Raw genomic sequence first — 22,049 nt, 5'->3', positions numbered from 1 at the left:
GAAATGCTTCTTACGAAGCCACTCCTTCGTTGCCCTGGCGGTGTGTTTGGGATCATTGTCATGCTGAAAGACCCAGCCACGCTTCATCTTCAGTGCCCTTGCTGATGGAAGGAGGTTTTCACTCAAAATATCACGATACATGGCCCCATTCATTCTTTCCTTTACACGGATCAGTCGTCCTGGTCCCTTTGCAGAAAAACAGCCCCAAAGCATGATGTTTCCACCCCCATGCTTCACAGTAGGTATGGTGTTCTTTGGATGCAACTCTGCATTCTTTCTCCTCCAAACACGACCAGTTGAGTTTTTACCAAAAAGTTCTATTTTGGTTTCCTCTGACCATATGACATTCTCCCAATCCTCTTCTGGATCATCCAAATGCCCTCTAGCAAACTTCAGACGGGCCTGGACATGTACTGGCTTAAGCAGGGGGACACGTCTGGAACTGCAGGATTTAAGTCCCTGGCGGCGTAGTGTGTTACTGATGGTAGCCTCTGTTACTTTGGTCCCAGCTCTCTGCAGGTCATTCACTAGGTCCCCCTGTGTGGTTCTGGGATTTTTGCTCACCGTTCTTGTGATCATTTTGACCCCACGGGGTGAGATCTTGCGTGGAGCCCCAGATGGAGGGAGATTAGCAGTGGTCTTGTATGTCTTCCATTTTCTAATAATTGCTCCCACAGTTGATTTCTTCACACCAAGCTGCTTACCTATTGCAGATTCAGTTTTCCCAGCCTGGTGCAGGTCTACAATTTTGTCTCTGGTCTCCTTTGACAGCTCTTTGGTCTTGGCCATAGTGGAGTTTGGAGTATGACTGTTTGAGGTTGTGGACAGGTGTCTTTTATACTGATAACGAGTTCAAAAAGGTGTCATTAATACAGGTAACGAGTGGAGGACAGAGGAGCCTCTTAAAGAAGAAGTTACAGGTCTGTGAGAGCCAGAAATCTTGCTTGTTTGTAGGTGACCAAATACTTATTTTAACGAGGAATTTACCAATTCATTCATTAAAAATCCTAAAATGTGATTTCCTGGATTGTTTCCCCCATTCTGTCTCTCATAGTTGAAGTGTACCTATGATAAAAATTACAGGCCTCTCTCATCTTTTTAAATGGGAGAACTTGCACAATTGGTGGCTGACTAAATACTTTTTTGCCCCACTGTATACTGTATATCTATTTCTTTAAACCCCTCCTGTGTACCTTTATGGCCTTCTGGATGTTGATGCAGGAGTCTCGGATGGCGCTGAGCAGGGTGTTGAAGCGGCCCATCTCCTGCGCCAGCACTGTGTTCATGCTCTGATTGTAGCTGGTGGGGAAGCGCCGCATCACAGCCTCCAAGTCGTAGTCTGCAGGCAGCTTGCTCAGGATGTCAGCTGCCACATCAAAGACCATGTCATCTGAGGATTTGGCGTCTCCGCCTGAAGAGCGGGACTGATCAGAGACACAGAGCGACAGAGGGACAGATGAGAAAGGGAGGCAGGACTTTGACAGTTCATCATTTTTCGGCAGGAAATTATCTTTTCGCCGTCTTTGACTTGTCAAATTATGTATTCCATTTGACTGGCGTTGGTGCTATTTTGATCCAGGAGAAGACCCTGATGTTAAGAGGTTCTGACTTCTACTTATATTTCATCATCTTTGTGCCCAATTGATGTATATTCATCCTTAAAAAAGGACGCAAACTGACACAGAACGTCCTACTCATATGATTTCTCTTAAATTGAACTTCCCTTCGATCATTTCCAGACGTTCTTCAGGCTAGCTAAAACCATGATTGATGAGATCACAAGCACATACAGCTCCGGAAAGAATTAGGACACCAGTGCAGCACTATTCATTTCTCTGGTTTTACTATTTATAGATATGTGTTTGAGTTTAATTATACATATATATATTTTTTTTTCATTGTATTCTATAAACTAAGACAACATTTCTCTGTGTTGGAATTCAACAAACACTGGATTGGTTGCCATACATGTAGAGATAAATATTTAAGACAAATTTTGAGTAGTCTCTTCATTTTTGCCTGGAGCTGTACTTACTGCAATCCATCTATGAACACGCACGCACGCACACACACACACACACACACACACACACACACACACACACACACACACACACACACACACACACACACACACACACACACACACACACACACACACACACACACACACACACACACACACACACACACACACACACACACACACACACACACACACACACACACACACACACACAGAGAGAAAGGCTTCACAAACATTTCGCCCCAATTTATCCCACACAGTCATTCGATGCAATCTAATCTAATAATCACTCATGCTGATAATTATTCACCCTAATCTGCGATTCTTCCGCTTTGCTCTCATTCCAACTTGCACCATTTACCTATCTGATGCTCTGTCACCAGGCAGCGGTAATGGATAATCATTGCCTAATGGCATCGGGGTTACAGTAGGGGAATGACAAATAGCTGTTTGATTCCATTTGAAGCATCTCCCTGTTTATCGGTCATTGAGACTGATGGGACCGTATTAGATGCTAATAAAGTCCACACACGACTGGAGCCATTATTAATCTTGTTGAAAGGAGTTTATATGAATGGATGCCAGACTCCATCGAGCTCTAATTTTAACTCAAAGTGGCAATGCCCATGGAAATAATTGTCTATTTCTTTGCAAGATGTACTTTTTCTTGTTTGTGACGGCATATTATATTAGTAAAGCGATTAAATTAGGTATTAGAATATATATGATGCATGCATGTTCTGTAGCTCGCTTAAAGTTAATATCAAGTTATTTCCCACAGGGTTTCAGCATACTGAAAAGTCTTCGCTAATTGTATCTTAACATAAACAGATGGGTAAATAAAAATCCCTTTCCACCTTTCAGAAGACACTGTACTGCTCTCGTCCTAAAGTAGGTCTCTGTGTGAGATCTCTCTCAGATTTGACTCAACAGAGCTGAGATTTAATGATGTGGGATCACACAGCTCCGCCAAAGCCATCTTTTTTTGTTCTTTGAGAAGTCTCTCTTCAAACAACTGAAATATTTATTTATATTTTCCTCTGTAATTAATGTTGCAGTACATCCTAATGTAGGGCGATAAAATATTTAATGCTGGCGAGGACACTTATAGAAGACGAGGGAACTCTAGGGAAGCATATTGATGTCATGCACATTTATTTGAGACAGTATTTCAGTGTCTAGGTCTGTGTGTTTGAGTGTGGGTACTGCAGGGAAGTTATTTTGAGTGTGTTTGTTGCCTACAATCTACCAGCTGAGTAGATTCATTCCAACTGAGCATTTGGGATGTTGTCCAAGAGGGGAGCATTGTTCAACGGAAGTGACCCAGGGCTGCTGGCTCTGAAGATCAGTGAACTTTTTTTTCTCCACCTGTACCCATGCCAGGCAGCCGTGTTTTTATCATATCAGTTATTTCTTGGCCCCGTGTACAGTTTTCATAATCCAGCAGATCATTTAAATGGAATGTATTAAAATGTGGAATGTGGATCTTTTAAGCCTTTCTGTTGATGTAATCATTTGTTTGTATTGGACAATTGTATGGGACGAGTGTCTGGTTTTCCAGTATCAGTGTGTTTACTGTAAAGACTGCCAGTGTGATTTACATAAAGATGACACGTAATGAAATTGGGTCTGTGTGTTCAGTGGTACTTTGTTGTCATGTTGTGCTGTGTTTTTTTTAACAATCTGTTTATTGAGATTTTTCAATTAAAACAAATATACAATATAATAGCATTTGGTAAATATAAGTGACAAAGTAACAGTGCAAGTTAAATGAACCAAAACAAGACAGGACAGGACAAACACAGCAGACTAAGAATATATTAGAATAATTAAGACTAAAGAAATGAAATCAGTCGGTAGATAAATCGAGAAATAATGAATAAATAAATAATAATAATAATAATAATAATAATAATAATAATAATAAAAATACAATAAAACAAACAACAACAAAAAATTAAATAAATAAAAATAAACATTGTGTATACATAAATCATAAATCACTGTCAGTTGCCTGGCAGATATCTGGCATGTCCAGCCCCCGTTCATATTCAACGAATGGGTCCCAAATCTTATAAAGTTTCCTCAGGGAGCCCCTCATTAAGCATCTGATCCTCTCCGGTTTAGCAAAATTTAACACTTATTTTATCCACAAGGTATGCAAGGGAGGAATTGAAGATTTCCACCAGAGCAATATCAAGCATCTGGCTAATAAAGTAACAAAGGCTATATAGGTTGTCTCCAGGGAAGAGAGTGGCAGTGTGGGTGGAGCAACACCAAACAGTGCAGTCATAGCATTAGGATCAATTGGTTTTCCAATGACTTCCGACAGTGATCTAAAGATTGTGATCCAATAAGAATGTAAAGCCGGCTTGCTGGTGCTTGGCGACACCTGTCACAAGTTGGGTCTACATCATTATAGATTCTAGAGAGCCTGACCTTTGTGAAGTGTGTGCGATGCACAATTTTGCACTGGATCAGTCCATGTTTCCCACAAACAGAAGATTGATGTACAAGCAAGGACCTTCCCCCAAAGATCCTCAGGGATCTCCTCACCAAGATCTACTTCCCAGAGAGCTTTAATGGAGTTTAAGGTGACTAGACAAAGGGAATAAATCTGAGCATAGATATGAGACATCAATCCCTTCAGAGCGGGTACTGGCTTAAGGAATGTGTCTAATGACGAATCAGTGGGGAGGTTAGGAAACTGAGGAAATCTATTGCTGACAAAACTGTGGATCTGTAGATACCTAAAGAAATGCTGCCTAGGTAGAGCAAACTTCTCAGATAGCTGCTGGAAGGACACACATGTGTTGTCAATATACAGGTCTTTGAATGAGTTGATGCTTTGGTTGGACCAGATAGTAAATGAACCGTCTATTACGGATGGAGGGAAAACAGGGTTTGCAGTTATAGGGGCTAACGTAGAGTATGTTTGGAGACCAAAGCAGCGTCTGAACTGACTCCAGATTCTCAAGGAGGATTTAACAATTACATTTTTAGTGTAAACAGAGGGGGGGGGGGGGGGGGGGGGGGCTCTTAATGGAAAAGTGAGCCAATGCTGAGAGAGATGCTGGCCTACAGGAAGCAGCCTCCATTTCAAGCCAAACAGGCCGGGAGTGAAGCGAATCCGAGTGTAGCCAGGATTGTATAATTCTCAGATTGGCAGCCCAATAATAAAACCTCAAATTCGGCAGAGCCATTCCACCCAGCGCCTTTGGTCTCTGTAAAAGCTGTTTGCGTATCCTAGGGGTATTTTCTTGTTCCAAATAAAGTCTGAAATAATAGTGTTAATTTTACGGAAAAATGTTTGGGGGAGGAAAATGGGTATACATTGAAATAAATATAGAAATTTGGGGAGGGTATTCATTTTGATAGAATTGATTCGGGCAGCTAGAGACAGATTCAGCACGGACCACCGGTCAAAGTCCTCCTGTATGCGGGTCAGAAGAGGGCCGAAATTAGCTTTATAAAGGTCTTTGAACCTATCAGTTACCTGAATCCCTAAGTAAGTGAAGTTGTTTGGCGCAGTTTTAAATGGCAACTTATGTAGGGGGTAGTCACGTGCTGCTTTATTTAAAGGGAATAGTTCGCTTTAACTTAAATTTGGTTTGTAACCAGATATAGCACCAAATGAATTAAGAATAGAGAGAGCTGCAGGGATAGACAAAGAGAAATTGGAAACATAAAGAAGAAGGTCGTCTGCATAAAGAGAAGCCCTTTGTTCCATTCCATTTCGGAAAATACTTATGATACGGGGATCACAACGAAGTGCGATGGAGAGAGGCTCAATGGCTAGGGCAAATAGATGAGGGCTCAAGGGGCAACCTTGCCTGGTGGAGCGATGTTGTGTTGTGTGATAGTATAACAATACTTAACATTCTCTGTTTTCAGACTGACTTGTTGTACTGTAAGTATTCCATCTCTTATACTGTTGTACGACAATACTCTTTACTTCAATCACAGTGTGTCTGTGTTTCTATTGTTAACCCTACAGCTGCATTCACATGATACATAATAAAACGGCTCTGTGCTACCACTGTGTTACTATGGAGAAAGAGGTGCAGCTCGACTATGTGGAAGCTCCACACCAAATTGTTGCCAAGCACTGTGCTTAAAATTCAAATCATTTCAACTTTGACCTTGTTGCTGACATCGTTGTAGAGAGAACAAACCAGAAAAATAGATACTATACTATATCGTTTTGTTCTGTAAATGTAGACATACTATTGTGCTTTTGGGATTTTTTCAACAACCATACTATGTCTACTTTTCAGAAAAATGTAACATACTATTCAATGTCTTTTTTTGTATGTTTCGACATGTCGTTTTTTCAGAACTTTTCCACAGACCATATTATGTCGCTTTTAGCATTTTTCGGCATACTCTACTATGTTGTTTTTTCAGACATTTTTAATGATCTATACTATGTGGCTGACCTCTCTGCACACAACCAATCAGATGACAGCTGAATGTAGTGGCACAAGCTAAAAAGGCAGGTAACCATAGAAACAAAACTTTTTTCATAAGGCCCCACCTGGGGGTGAGCAAAGAGAAAATCACGTATCATGTGAGTGCAGTTTAACCCTAATGGATCACTAACAAAATGTCTTTTTGCAAGTGACAATGGCTCAAAAGAAAAGCAAGTGATAGTACAACATCTTGTTTTGTTTGTCTATGTGTGTGTGTGTGTGTGTGTGTGTGTGTGTGTGTGTGTGTGTGTGTGTGTGTGTGTGTGTGTGTGTGTGTGTGTGTGTTTCAGCACTTGTACATGCTTGTTATTGAGTTCCTGACAAGCAGGAAATCAATAAGATCCTTGGTGTTGGCTCCGGGTGGGTTTACCTGTGTGAGCAGGATGCTGTTGAACAGGAGCTGAGTCTCAGACTGATCCTTGGTGATATCCGCGTTGGCATTCATGCCAAAAATCTCCGGTGAAGGGTTGAGTGGCAGCGACTTGGTGTACTCTATGTAGCTGTTGTACTGCAGGAAACAGAGGGAGCAGAGTGAAGTGCACATTTTTTACGAAACATCTCGAGTAATAACAGTCATTGAAAAACAAGTCAGCTCCTTAGATTGCTGACATTTATTTTAATGACTATGTAAATGTGACTTCATGAATAAAAGATGTGGTTGCAGGGGGGGGGGGGGGAGATGCAGCACTGGAGAACAAAATGCCAAATAAAATGGAGAGCACCATAGATTGCACTTGTGTTAACAAATGTATCAACCCTGGCTGATGGTGGTCGCCTGCTGTGCCTTGTTACACACATTTGATCTCCTAATGACTTTTTAAAAGGTAGCTCAACGACCAGGCTGAGTCCTGAAATATGTTTAGTTATAAACAAACACATTAACGGGAGAGGAACTTTTATTGGGTTCTCAAGGCACTTTTTCTGGAAGCACGGGCTGTTTCATATAACTAAAGGAAGACATTTAAACAGGATTTTTGATATTTACATTTCAGAAGCATGCCTCTACCATCTCTCTAAAGGTCAACATATTGTGAATACAAGAGTAACAGAGTGATGCTAAGCACGTCTTGGATATAGCAGGAGTGTGTTTATTCAAAATCATACGGTTACTTTCTTGGCAAATGATCAGATGTTCTGCCCTGCCTGCAAAAACGATACAAAGTCACCCAACTTACTGTATGCAAATCATCACTGAGAGATAAATGACCCAGATGATGATGATAGTTAGAAAGAGCTTTTTAAGAAGCCCTATTCTGCTTTTTTTTGGGGGGGGGGTTCCCTTTCGTGTAGTGTGTTATATAGGTTTTTGTGCATGTAAATAGTCTGCAAAGGCAGTGACATCACTAACAAGCTTCTATTGTTTGTGACAGGCCAACAGAGCCGGCCAGCTAACCAATCAGAGCAGACTGGGCTCTGGTTTCAGACAGAGGGTGAAAGAGGTATCAAATAAACAGTTTTCATGTTCAATATGAAATACGGCCCCTTAAAAGAGTTAACTCCCTGCAGCCTGTTAACGTGACTGTAAAATACTGAACTCATTCCCCTGTAATGACATATGGCATTTTCTAATCTTTTCCAATCCCAACCAATAACAAAGAAACATTTTGTTATTGCTAAGTCTGGAGTTTGCAAGGATTTATATAGCAATGATTTTCAGTTTTCTTACATCCTCCGCAGCTGGTGCATAGTAAAGCCCGCTGGGATCAAACTTGTAGTCGGGGTCCGTGGCGACCTTTGAAGTGTAGAAGATAGAGAGGATGGTGCGCAGGGTCCGTCTGTCCCAGTCATCTGTCACACGGCCTCCATAGTTACACTCGCCAGTCATGTAGCGGATGGCATCAAACGGCACTTCCTGCAGAAAAATGGAATCATGCATTTTAAACAGGAACCGTATCATAATCTCACGTTAGGACTGCATGTTGCAATGGAGTATTGACTAATGCATTCTCTCAATTTCTGTGAATGTTCTTCAGAAACCTGGCTGAAATATACTTCACAAGCTGGACTTGGAAGGGAAACTAACATAATAGGAGGTGGAAAGGTGGGTGGTTCTGGCCAGTGTGGCATTTCCTGGAAGAGGAATTCACTTCAGAATGCAGCGAGTGACACTTGGTTACAAGATGAAAATGTCACTTGCTCAAAAAAAAGATTTTCTGCTACTTTTTCTCAGCTACAGCAGGGGGATGAGGGAAATTGTGGAGGGTTGGAGTGCTTTGTGTTCGTGTGAAAAATGTCAAGAGGGTTTTTGAATACAGCTGATGAAAGCTGATCCTTGAGCGAAGAGGAACGCACTTGTAAAAGCCCAGATTTCTATTACAGGGTTATAAGTAGATGTTGAATATATACGGAGGAGTATGGTGTGTATTTGCGTGCGAGAGTCTGAGTTAGACTTTGTGCCAGAGATATATAATCAGTTTATTGGAGTGTTTGTAAAGTATGTATGACCCAATAATGCTCTGCGCCTATGCACTAGCCTGCATCTTACATTGTGTGAAATATGGGAAACATGTGATGTTTCTTTCAGACTGTATATGATGTAGCCATATGGAGGTGGGGAAGAGCAAAGACCGGCAGCTTCATTTTATTCATAGGATTGCAAGATCATGACCCGCCCCTTCTTCGCCTCTAAATTCACAATAACTGTGGTGTTTACTGGAAAGCTAATTATGGCAAGCAAGAAAAAGTAATATAAAAATGGACTTGTGAAAATGTACACCCACCTCTTAAACTAAACCACGCCTTGTAGAGAAACTGTGATATCAACTTGTCAATGTCATCATAATATACCCTGCATTACCCTCTATTTTACTCTAAATGGCACTATAACTGAATGTTGTATTCAAGAAGAAGACTTCAAATGTAATATTGAGATCATAAACTCGTTATGAAAATGCCTACTGAGGTTGGAAATTAAGTGGGAAACAGGGTCATTTTCTCATAGATTTCTATAAAATTAGACTTTTTGCCCCCTGCAGGCCCTACTGCATTGGCTTCACTTTGACCTACGTCCCATTGAGTTTCAGGAAACAAGACTACCTTACATTTAAGAAATATAAAAATAATTTGGGACAGGAAAAACAACTACCTCGTATTGTTCGAGGAACATGTGTAACTGCTGTACAGAGATCCGGAGGTCGGTTTCATTGAACTCGTACGGAATGTTCCAGCCTAGAGGTCCAAACTTCCTCCTCTCCTGGGTCAGGGCGTGGAAGAAACACAGGCCGTACAGAAGCTTCTTGAACACAACCTGCATGTTGGAAGAGCATGTATTGAAGGCGTTGTCTTGGATCAATAGTTACATAGACAGTGGTGGTCGTTCTGTATTTCAGCAGCTCAAACAAAGACGTCAGTGGGGGGGATAACAGGCACAAAAGGAGCTTAGGACACCCACTGATGCAGGCATGATGGGTATGCATATTAAACAAATTCACATGCACCCACACACTGACCGGCTTGCTGCTGCTGCCAAAGAACTCCGGGTCAGAGATGGGGTCCATTAAAAAGCAGCGTGCAATGTTAGCGCGGAGGCCCTTCGGAGCCTCATTGGTCATCTTCACCCCATTCTGGAGTACGGCCACGGGGAAGGTGGGAGAGGGGTAGCTGGTCAGCCAGAGCCTGAAGTCTGGGTGGGTGGTGTCTGGGATTAGCTCCTGCTCGCAGCAACAAATAAAAATGAATTCATTTATTGACAGATTTATTTATACTGTACTACTCTGGGGTAAATAATGTGTGTGTGGGTGTGTTCTGACCTCACAGACTCTCTCCAGTGTTGACATCCAAGAAGTGGCCAAGTGGCAATTCTGAAGAACCACCCAGGTGCCCTCCTTAATGCCTGTCTCGATCATACGCATCGCAATAGGACCCTGGCCTTGGCCCAGGGAGAGGGAAGTCAGCTTGTTCCCCGAAAAGCCCTGAGGGTAAAGAACAGCCGTGCACACAAACTCATGTAGATGCTTTCTGACTGGGAAGGAGCTAAAATCATTTTTTTAGTGCTTTTAAGACCTGTGGAGGAGCCTGGGAAATCCATGGGATTCTATTTCCCCATTTCATTTTGAGTTTGTACACACAGCAGGCTTCAAAGCTGCAGGATTTCCCAGGTGTCTCCAAGTACCTTTTCATCTCCGAACTTCAGCAAAGCAGCCATAGGGTCTGAGCCGGGGGAGAGGATAAAGATGAGGGGGGCGCAGCAGTGGCTGTCCACGAAGGATTTGGACAGGTTAAAGGGCGGCGCTTCGATGAACGGGCGACCCAGACTGTCGGCGACAAACTCCTGCACCACGGGAACAACCTGTCCAGGACAATTAGAACATTTTTTAAGGTTATATGGTTCGAAGAAATTGAGCTATGACTCAATGTTTTAATAATATCAGACCATCTTCTGGGAAGCAGCTCACCTTGTCCGGTCTGAGACAACGGATCACTAGCATCCTCTGGAACTGGCTCAGCTTCTCCTGCCACTCTTCAGGGAAGTGAGTCTGATGGGGGCTCTGCAGAAATGCACACACAAAACATTATTGTAATCAGACCGCACATAAATATCAAGGAGTTCCTTTAAATTCAACTATTCCACTTATTCCATTGCCAACACTTTGTTTTAATGTAAATATATTTCTGTTTAATATTTTACTATTGCAGAAGGAGGCTAAACAATGGTGATGGATCCTATTCACTTTTTCTAACCCTGATAGAGGCTGAATGTGATGACATGAAAAAAAGTAATAATTTACTGCTTTTGCAAATCGGACATCTCCTACTGCTGCAGCATCATGTTTAAACACTGACACACATTTGACTTTTATTATGAAGTAGTCACAGGAAATGCAAACTTTGTAATTGATCCCGTCATCGTTAATCAAAAATGCAACGTATACAAAACAAAACCACAGTTATTTTGGGCCTTTTCTGTCAGCGGATCAGGTTGAAATATCGTAGGGAGTAATGTAAGCGTCAGGAGCCACAGAGAGCTGCAGGCGGCAGGCTGAACACCTCCATCCTCTCAGCCAGGTAACTACTCTCACTTTCACTGTTAGCAGACCCTATACATAATAAAACCAGATTTGTTCACAGCATGTTAAACACACTTTTTATAGTTTGCTTTGCTGGTACTGGTATTCTGGGAACTGTAGTATTAAAAAGAAGTATGTTGTTTACAAAAGTAAGGGGGGGGGGGAGGAAGAAATGATCACGATTACTTAATTGTATCTAGTCATCATAAAGTGCCCCCTTACACATACGTTTTAGTGCATGTAAATGGTCTGCAAAGGCTTAAATCCCTGTGTTCCCTCCAGAGGGATTTTCTCTCCCAGACACTCTCGGACCAGCATGAAACGCCTCCATTGGACTCCTTTTGTTCACTTCCTTAACATAGTGATGTAACACTCACACTTCTATTAGCTAGCGCCAACACACTGGCCGTGATAGGCTAAGGGGTCGGACATCTCTAAACCAATCACAAAAGAGTCGGCCAGAAGATCAGACTGGGCCCTGGTTTCAGACGGAGGGTAAAAGGTACTGCAGTACAGGCAGTATGAGAAACATAAAGAGCTTTTTGAACATTAAAGCATGGAGACATATGATAAAACATACAAATATGAACTAACAAATGAGCTTAAATGCTTTGTTATTCATGAGGAAAGGATGCATGCAGCTAACAATATTTCCTTGAAAAACCAGGCAGCATTATGCCATTTTTTTGCCAAGTGAGTTTCTGGGGTGGGGTTGTATTGTATGGAGCTGTTGCAAGATTAAGCAATGTAATTAAGCAACCAGCGGGGTAATCTGTAATGTGAATGGCTGGGAAAGTAATGAGGGGAGATAAATACATATGTATGAAAAAGCATGTGGACGGAGAAAGGGGTGGGGAAACAGAAACACCACTGGGTACTGGGTCAGAGCGATATGTTTGATTCATTTGTGGAACAAGTTTACGAGAGGAAGTGAGCAATGGCAGCGGGAACTTTTTTGGGAATTGCTCTCCCCAGGCTGTTTGTCAAGAGACTTCTGGCTATGTGTGTTAGCAGGTGCTTTGAGACGAATACACCTATTTAGAGTCTCCTGGGGATTCTCCGTGTGCACAGGGGTGTGTAAGTGTGTGTGAGTGGCTGTGTGCTTGATTGAACAGCTGTTCGTGCATCAAGATTGAATACATGTGAATTCTACAACTGGAACAAAGTACATTTAATTGGATGGAAGTGTTGTGGCTGATTCTCTTGATTATAAATCAAAGATGGTGTGCGTGTGTCTTTGTGTTTGTGACAGCAAAGAGACAAGCATGTGCAGCACACACATGGTTATGAGCGCCGCGCATTGATTAAACAGCTGCTGTTGGGTCGTGATTGCGTAGATGCGACTGGCACAACAGGAACAGAAAAAGATTTAATTACATAAAACTTCAATTTTTGGTCCTTTATGATTCAAAGATGGAGAGAAGGTCGGGTTGACACCATTCACAGCTGACAAATTACTTTCCTCCCACTTTCTTTCCCAAAATGACACTCAGTTATTGACGCAAGATTGAATGAGGAGTCAAGGCTTGGAGACATTTGAATCACCAAATAGTTGAAGATGAAATAATATAATCTGAATTTAAATAAAAGTTTAGCATCTATTACAAAGATTCTGACCAGCAGTTCTAATCATTCTGAAGCAAACTTAATTAATAAACCTGTCTGGGAGCTATGACGCACAAAAAGTAGGCAGAAGAAGAAGAACTCCTTGAGAAAGCCAGATTAAAGGATCTTTAAGGATATGCAGTATTACAATATGAAATGTCTGTCATTAACATAATATAACAGAAAAGACAAAATCACATGATGAATTACTAATACAATCCACTGGTGTATATTAACCAAAGCAGCACCAGACACCCACTGTGGCACTGAAGCTTTCCTCAAAGAGTTTTTTCTAATATTGCGCGCGGGTGCGTGTGTGTGTGTGTGTGTGTGTGTGTGTGTCAGGTCTTAGTATTCAAGGTGTGTGCTTGCAAAATCAAAGTTAAAAACCTTAAATATCTTTAACATTTGCGCTTAGGATGTTAGTCCAGAGGCACCTCCAGAATTGACATCTTATGGTAGTTATTGGTATATTTTGTGGTGTAACATGTTTCTAAATGGTGACTGTGGCTGTGGTGTAGTGCGGTTGTCCTTCAATGGGAAGGTTGCTGGTACAATTCCATCCCTTGGAGTCAACATGTAGATGTATCCTTGGGCAAGATACCTAGCCCGGGTTCGCTCCCGATTGCAGGGCCAATGTGAATGTTGCATCCTTGAGCAAATGCCACATTGCTCTGTATGAATGATGACTTGATGTAAAGTGCTTTGAGGGGTCGTAAAAGACTGGATCAAGGGCTATATAAATATAGTCCATTTACCATTGAAATGTGAAACAGTATAAACAGCTGCACTTTCCAAACATCTCATCCCAAACACTTCGTAGCTGACAGTTTTTAGAGTCTCTACAATAAGACTCCAGCAGCCATGTTAATCTACATTCACACAAAATGGTAAATTAACTGAACTTATATTCATACTACAAGTCATCCATTCACACCCCATTCACACAGAGCAAATTGCCACTATTTTTGCTCGAGGAATTTAACATTCACACACCGTTGGCCATGCCAGGAGTTAAGTATCTTGCCCAAGGATACGTCGACGTGTTGACTGCAGGGGCTCGGATTGAACTCACAACCTTAGGATTGAAAGACAGTTGCACTCCCTCGCAGCCACAGTCGCCCTACTTTTGCATTTTGGGGGAATTTTAATACTCTCCTTCGTGTTCTTTTGGGTAATAACGATTATAAAATATCCCCATCCGTCTGCCATCAGGCATTCAATCCAACAATTCCTTTTAGAGAGAGGTAGGACAGAGAACTAACTTTTCCCAGTTTGTATTCAACATGACAGGAACATGTTGTAGATCCCCATAGAGCCTGTGTCTTTTATATCACTCACTGGGCTGTCGTACACCGTCTTCCACTCCCCTCTGAGGCGAGCAATGTCTTTACGCAGACCTTTGAAGCGCTCCATCTCATCCAGGCGGCAGAGCTCGTCCCAGGACTTTTTGGGGAGCCAGGTGCAGGGATTGGAGTAGGGGTTGTCGAGACCGACACCACCTGTGAGGAGGAAGCGCCACTCCCCCTCATCCACCTGACACATTAATTACATGCTGTTAGAGAGTCAACTTAGGGGAGGATTAACCAGAATTGGTCTTTTAAACGGTTTAAAGGTTCCACATCTTGGGGATTATCTTGGATAAAAAATAATATGCACATTTTACAGATCATCTAAATGAATCATGGAGGAATTATTTTTAAAATATATAATATACAACAGCTATTTGATAAGCTAACCACCTACAACAAGCAGATCAAACTACACTTTTGGAAGTGTTCTTACATGTTGTTACTTTGTACATTTGTGCAGTGTGTGTATTCCATACCTGCTTTTCATGCATGAGCAGATTGACACTGAGGCAGAAGGAGAAGAGCAGCTTGTCCTTCTCAAACAGAGAGCGACACACATTGACGTATAACGCGTATGTGAAGTAATCTCTCAGGATCTGCAGTCTGTAAATGGTACAAGTGTATTAGTAATCTTCTTCCATAACAAACAGAACTCACAGAATTGTGCATGATTAACCTGAAGCTAAGCCCCTTTCTAGCGGCCACTGTTCCAATACTATGTTAGCAGCAGGGTGAAGGAGGCCAGTCAAGCATTCAGAAGTTTGCATTTGGTCAGACAGACGATCTCTTCAATGTTTAGGGGTGACGTTGTATTATTTAGCTTTTTTAAAAGCCAAAATGCAAAAGAAGAGATGTCTGATACAAATTAAAGTGTGTGGAAGACCTCACTCGCAGCTAAAAGACCATAGGACAGGGCCGCTGTATAGCTCATTCAGAGCAGGCAGGGGCTTGGTCCGAATGCGTAGGAACCAGGGTTCGAAACCTTAGGACACTTTGCCGCCCTCTTCCTTTCAACACTGGCACTGGTTGCTCGAAAAACTCTTAAAAAAAGACTAAAGGATTTGTTTGTTTGCGCCAAGGTAAAACACTAGTTATGATAAAACGTATTTCATACTATAACTTTATAGTTTGATGTACATGCTCTATTTAAAAAAATAACGTTAGTTGCCTTTAAAAACACAACACACTTAAACAGATACTTTGAATTAAAGCCACATTACGCAAACTACATGAAGAGTCCATATTTAAACTTACTTGGTGCACAGTAATCTGATAAGGCACAACATTTGGTGCAAAATTAGTCATGCAAATTTCAAGCTTCGTAAACCAAAGCAGCACCAGACACCCACTGTGGCAGTGAAGCTTTCCTCAAAGAGTGTTGTTTGCAGAATCAAAGGTAGAAACCCTAAATATCTTTAACATTTGCTCTAAGGATGTTAGTCTAGAGGCACCTCCAGAATCCACGTTATGCTAATTATTGGTATATTCTGTGGTCTCGCCTGTTTCTAAATGGTGTGAGTGTTAGCTTGCTAAGCACAAAAGCAGACAAAAGTGCTTTTCTTTTAATTATTCATAATTTATAAGAACCGGTTATGGTTCCAGCCCATGATGTGCGAGCAATTCAGGCAAGCTATTAACCAACGGAAAAGAAGGATAACTTAGTTTCAATAATGGACTTCTTTCTGATGTTCCTGTGTTTATCCTTTAGGTGAGTTGTTAATATGCGAGATGTCTGGTGAGCTTTGCCTCCATTTAAATGTCCTCTATTGCACTTTATTTGCATATCTCCTTATTTAATTTGGTCTACTTCTCCTGGGTATTTCAGGACTATTGTTCCAGAAATGATTTTCCTATTTGTCTCTCACTGATATTGTTAAAAAAGCCACGTCGACAGGAGGCCTAACAACAAGAGAGGAGGGGCTCAGCAAAGAGTCGATACCTAGTCTGACATTGCTTTGCTGTAAGTTGACAAGTAGTATAAGACATTTTGAGTGAAGAGGGAGCTTTGAGTGACTTGTGGGATATGTCAGTGCGTTTGTCAGCCCTGCTTACCTCTGCTCCAGGTCGTCACTCTTATCTGAGTTGTCGATGGAGCTGATGAAGAGGTTGATGAACCACGTGAGGGAATACTGGTACATGGGCTCGATATTCGCCAGATCAGCGATGGAGAAAAACAAGATGGCTGAATGCACAGCGATTGGGGTGTAGCCCATGCGGGTCTCGTCAATCTTCTGCTCCGTCACCTCGGCCACAGCCTGCTTCTCTGAAATCTCATTGGCCAGAACTTTGGAGCAGGAAAGGATCTTGACGGCCGTCTCGTCCTCCAGGATGTTGCCCTCAGATGAGGAGAGCACCTCTAAGATTTTGTCCTCAATTTCTTTCAGTTGCCTGGAAGAGAATACAACTTGTGTTTGTAGAGGGAGACCTTTTATTTGGCTAATGGACATCATTTGACCTGAGTCTGGAGTGTGCTACAGTACCTTTTGTTCTCGGCTCCCTGCAGGATAAGAGCCTGTTTCTCTTCCTCTAGGTCGGGCCTTTCCCGAGCCACCACGATACCAAGGAGCTGGTCTTGGATGCCTTCAGGGGTTATCATGAAGTTCAGAAGGGTGACCTAAAGTACAGAGGGGGATAGAAGTTTGAAAGTGTCAAACTAAAGGTTTATTTGCATTTTTTAGGAGTGAATGTGCAGATGATTGCATGCCAGAAGGCTAGGATTCAGGCCACATGTACTACATTACCAAGATGTTTTTTACTTTAAAAAAAACAACATTAATGTCACATGCAATTATGTACTTGACTGAATGTTAGCCTAGTTGTTAAAAATAATAATAATGCATTATTGTGCTTGGCTACATGGTATGAAGTCAGAGCTCAATTTGTATTTAATGACTTTTTAGGGCTTCATGTGGACTAATGTCAATGTGGCTTGCAACAATATAATCAAGGATTGATTTTATATATTTTTGTAAATTAAATAAAACCATGTCAGGCCTTTCATGTGATACTCATTCCCTTGTGTGATTCTAGTGAAATTGAGTTTCACACACCTGTTCTATCACATTTGAGTCATTTTTATCCTTTATAATTTCAGACAAGTTCGAGTTTACCAAGACTCGTTGCCTTTCGGTTCACCTTTAGTCAAAAGGTTTTCTCTCCGTCAGTTTTTTTATTTATTCAGCCAAATCAGATTCATTTTCAGTGTATCTAGTCTAGCCAAAACCAAAAATGTTTTCATTTATTTGGCAAAAGATTTGATCCAAACATTATCTGATGAAAGTCTGATGATGAAAGATATTGACAATGCTCATTAGTGATGTGTCTTATCCGGGCAAAATAACTAAGAGACACACAAATTGTCTTATTCATGAAAAGAAAATAGTGATTGTTTTTCTTAATGAACTTGACAGTGATATACATTACAGTACACAGACATACACATGCTGAAATGAGGGTGTGTGTGTGTTTCAGCATGGGCATTTAAGTGTAGGGTGCTTTCAAGTGCAGCGGTGATCATCATGGCTTCAGTGCTGCACCCCCTACGAATCTCCTCTCCAATCAATTCCATTAACCACTCCATCCTTGGCAAAGCTCAGGTAAGATGCTTTTTCTTTCTTTTACTGTGAAAACTGTGGAAGTGTGTCTTTTACCACCCAGCCTGAGTCCTTCTGCTGTGCACTTACCCGGAGGTTAAAAGCCCACACCTGCTATCTACTCTCTGCCCTAATAAACGAGTGCACTTCTCCGGGGCCTAATTCCATTTCTATTGATGCTGCGGACCCACTCAGCTGGTGGTAAAGACTCAGAGCGCACATAAATCTCCCCTCTGTCCTTTTTCACACATGCACCCTCCCTCCTCACTCCCCTATGTCCCCTGAGCTCCTTAAGGGCTGCATTACTAGGAGTTGCCTTGTTGTATTTGAAAGTATTGCATTTCAAACAGGGCTTAATGGATATAATGGAAGCCCCGCTGTACTGTAGGCAGAAAAGGGGGAGAAAAAAAAGATTGAGTCACTTTTGAAAAATGATTTGAAGAATCTATCTAATAGCAGCCCATAAAGTGTGGGGCCCTGCAAATAGATGCTTGAAATGTGATCTTCTAAAGCTTTCTAACCCCTTGCCTCTCTGTAATGCAGTTTTCTTTAATGTTGCTTTTTTGTGGAATACTTCTCTTTTTTTCGGGACGCTGTGCTCCATTGGAGAGGTGGATATCGGTGAGTGATAATTTGCTATTGCTGCGGTAGAAATGTGCTGCCATGTGAGTAGCATGATGCAATAACAAGGAACCAACCTGAAAAAGTAGGGCTCATTTATCTGGAGGAAAAGAGGTACTTAGATAATAATTTAAGATAAGATAAGATAAGATGTACCTTTATTAATCCCCGGGGAGAAATTCAAAAGTTTTTGCAGCAACAGATTTAGAAGAAAAACTGTAGAGATTCACACAACGATATGAAATACAAATAAAAATGATATACAGGTAAGTAACGGCTTTAAAACAAACTGTTAGAACAGAACATAATTATACATTCAGTGGGCCTATATACATTTGGAGTCCGTATCGTTAGACATATTCACATGTCATGCAGTGTGCACTGTGCAGAAAAATGGGCAGGTCAAAGTTTAGTAGAATTAGTAGAATTTCAATCAATTTGCTGATGAATTCACATTTTAAAATAAACAAAACTAAGAGTTTACAGCCAGACATGCTAATTTATACTTGCTAATATTTAGTAGACAAGATGTTTATCACTTTATACACCTTTGGTTAGTGTGTTAGTATGCTAACCATTGCTTAAAAGCACTAAGTATAAAGTCAAGCAGAGGATGACAGGAATGTTTTTCAGGTCATGAACAAAATAAATGTTTTTGGACAAGTCGAAATGTTGTCGCTGGAAAAAAACAATTGCAATTTCATGGCAATCCTAATAGTCACAGGGATGCATTGTCTGGGGACCATGAATGTCTGTGCCAATCCATCTGGTAGATATTGACATATGTCACTGAAAAATGTTAAACTTTGACCCGCTGGTGACACTAAAGAAAGATCAGAGGATCACCAAAGTCATAAGAGTTTATCCTCTGGGGAACATAAATGTCTGTAAACAATGTATGCAAGCCAATTCCTCAGCATATTCTCCAGCCCATAATTCCATCTATAGAGTAACAACAACCTCAACCAAAGAAGAAAGCCGCGATAGAGGAGAGACGATAGCAATAATAACCTTTACCTCACAAAAACAATTAAGGTTGTAGGGTGCCAACAGGAAGCACAGTGCCCCACATAGGACTCTTTTCTGTAGTGGAAAGAACTGTACTACTGAAAGTAAATTCAAGTTGTTGTTATCAGGTGTGGAGGACATCATAATTTAAAGGTGGAGGAATGCAGATGCCTGTTGAGTCTGTATTCTACTAACGCATTCTATTAACGTGTGAGTGGGCAGAAGCTTTGTTGTGGAAAATACGTCTATCCTTAGCTGCGGTGGGACAGAAGGGTTCCAGCTCCATCTGCATGGAAGGGGTGGGTAGTGGGGACATGGGAGATTGCACAGGGCTCATTGCATCAACACTGACACCTGCTGCAAACAGCTGAGGCATGTGGCTCCTGCCAGACACTGCTCTGATTACTGGCAGGAAAAAAGGTGTGTGTGCAGGCACGTCGGTCTGACTGTTTGTCTGAGTGTGTGTCTGTGGGTGGAGGTTGCAGTGATGGCAGTAGCAGGAATTTACACAAATACACTGTAAGGTCCAGTGGCTTGTTGGCCAAAACGCCTTAAGATTTCTGCCTGACACTTTAGGCTAAATGGCTCAATGGCTTAATGGTGGGAGACTAACTTAAGAGCATTGCGTATTATCCCTTAAAATGTTTCCTTAATTAAGGATAGAAGTTTCAGAGAGAGATTTAACAGCGTTAAAACTCTACAGTTTCCATAGAGACCTTTTGTTTGCCTGCCAAGGCTTGGGATAGACAACCTGTTATTGTCTCAAAAAGTTTGCCTACAGATAATACAAAAATGGCGATAGGAAACTAAATTGGTCAGAGGAGGAAAAGATTGAATCTTGGATGGAATACAATTTTTTAAAAAGCACATAAAGCCTGCTTTAAAGTCATTTTGATCCGCAGGTATCCTTAAAGTGTGTATTGGGATACACTGCCTGAGGGCGTTACCAACTACAGTACCTTGACGGAGGTCTCTGGCAGGTAGTGTGGGTTGCGTAGCTTGGTGGTGATGTAGAAGCGAAAGTCTGGAGCGTATTCGATGGTGGAGTCTCCCAGACGGATACACATGGCACCGCCCTGTTTGAATGTCTGTCTCAGCAGCAGAGGCTCCAGGATGGGGTCCAGCTCCTCGCCCACATTCTCCAGCAGCACTGAGGGAAGATGTTCAATATTTTATCAAAGTTTTCTGATCAGGGGAGGCTTAACCTTGTTGGTATTTTGCTGCATACAAGCAGTCTCAATGGGTAGCTAACTTTAAGTGAGGTGACTGTAAAATAAGATACTTTTTGGCCGTGGAAACTATCATAACAAAGAACAAAAAGCCTGTTTGTCGGAGCAGATCGGCGGATGGACACCGGATGTTGCTGCCAGTGAGTGTGTGACTTTTATCGCCATCCTCTGTTAATATATTAATGTCACATAGAGCGGTGACACGCTCATTCAGACAAAGTGTGAGAGCAAAATCTTCTGGTTGGTGCTTACAGTGAAAAAGACACTACTCCAAATTGTTCTTAAATCTTTATGTATGGCAGCCATTCCAGTGTTGTTGAATTTCAACAGAGAGAAAGGTTGTCAGTAGTTTATAGAATACAATAAAAAATCATTTAATCCAAAGATATATCTATAAATAGTAAAACCAGAGTAACTGATAATGCTGCAGTGGTCTCTTAATCTCCAGAGCTGTATATTAGCATAAACAGAGGCTAAAATTCTTGCTAATCAGTCTTACAAAGGCTTTGATACGTTATGTACATATCGTTGTCATAGGAAGAATAAAAAAGCCCTGGGATGTGGACACGGGTCCTCACATCGCCTAGCTGCTGCAAATTCCAGCTTTGTATCTTATTTTAAGTCTGATATTGAGACTATTGAGACACTGTGGATGTGTTTGTATTCACTGTTTATTGTAATATACATTTTAAATTATTATCATGTTAACTCATATGCAATATGTTGTTGCTGCTGTAACAAAGAATTTCACAATTTAGGAACAATAAAGTATATATATTCTAATCTAATTTGATCTAATCTAACCTAAAGGAGACCTTTCCAAGCCTTACATTGAGCATCAGGTCAGCTCATGATGTATCAAATTAGGACTTTTCCCAAATACAACCTTATAATTATTATTGTTGTGTCTTTTGCATGTCTCACTTCTTTCAGTCGCGAATATCTTCCTGCTTCTTTGAAACCCTCAACCACTGTGCACCACATGCACAATCAGAGGCACCAAGCAATCAGTGAAGCAAGTAAGACATTACCAGTTCTAAATGCCTTATCCCCATGAAATCATAATGTATGTTCACATTAAGTACGATAATGCTGTTCTCATGTTAAGAACATTAACCCATCTATAATAGATGTTAT

The 22,049-nt window shown here is 41.3% G+C and overlaps 1 protein-coding gene across 1 annotated transcript in view; it reads right to left on the bottom strand.

The window, feature by feature from the left end:
* Window positions 1–22,049, bottom strand: part of dnah7 (dynein, axonemal, heavy chain 7) — a 112,244-nt gene that overhangs the window by 12,563 nt on the left and 77,632 nt on the right. The window contains exons 50-62 of the mRNA XM_063888022.1: window positions 20,643–20,833; window positions 16,942–17,075; window positions 16,514–16,849; window positions 14,938–15,064; window positions 14,451–14,645; window positions 10,893–10,985; window positions 10,610–10,786; window positions 10,248–10,409; window positions 9,948–10,148; window positions 9,584–9,745; window positions 8,165–8,350; window positions 6,869–7,006; window positions 1,194–1,424 (exon numbers count right to left, since the gene is read on the bottom strand). Of these exons, the coding sequence (XP_063744092.1) occupies window positions 1,194–1,424; window positions 6,869–7,006; window positions 8,165–8,350; window positions 9,584–9,745; window positions 9,948–10,148; window positions 10,248–10,409; window positions 10,610–10,786; window positions 10,893–10,985; window positions 14,451–14,645; window positions 14,938–15,064; window positions 16,514–16,849; window positions 16,942–17,075; window positions 20,643–20,833 (2,333 nt within the window). The remainder of the gene's footprint in view (window positions 1–1,193; window positions 1,425–6,868; window positions 7,007–8,164; window positions 8,351–9,583; window positions 9,746–9,947; window positions 10,149–10,247; window positions 10,410–10,609; window positions 10,787–10,892; window positions 10,986–14,450; window positions 14,646–14,937; window positions 15,065–16,513; window positions 16,850–16,941; window positions 17,076–20,642; window positions 20,834–22,049) is intronic.

The sequence above is a fragment of the Eleginops maclovinus genome, chromosome 7, assembly GCF_036324505.1.
Source record: "Eleginops maclovinus isolate JMC-PN-2008 ecotype Puerto Natales chromosome 7, JC_Emac_rtc_rv5, whole genome shotgun sequence".
NCBI lineage: Eukaryota > Metazoa > Chordata > Actinopteri > Perciformes > Eleginopidae > Eleginops > Eleginops maclovinus.
Note: the sequence above shows the minus strand (reverse complement) of the source record. Positions and strands in the feature narration are given on the sequence as shown.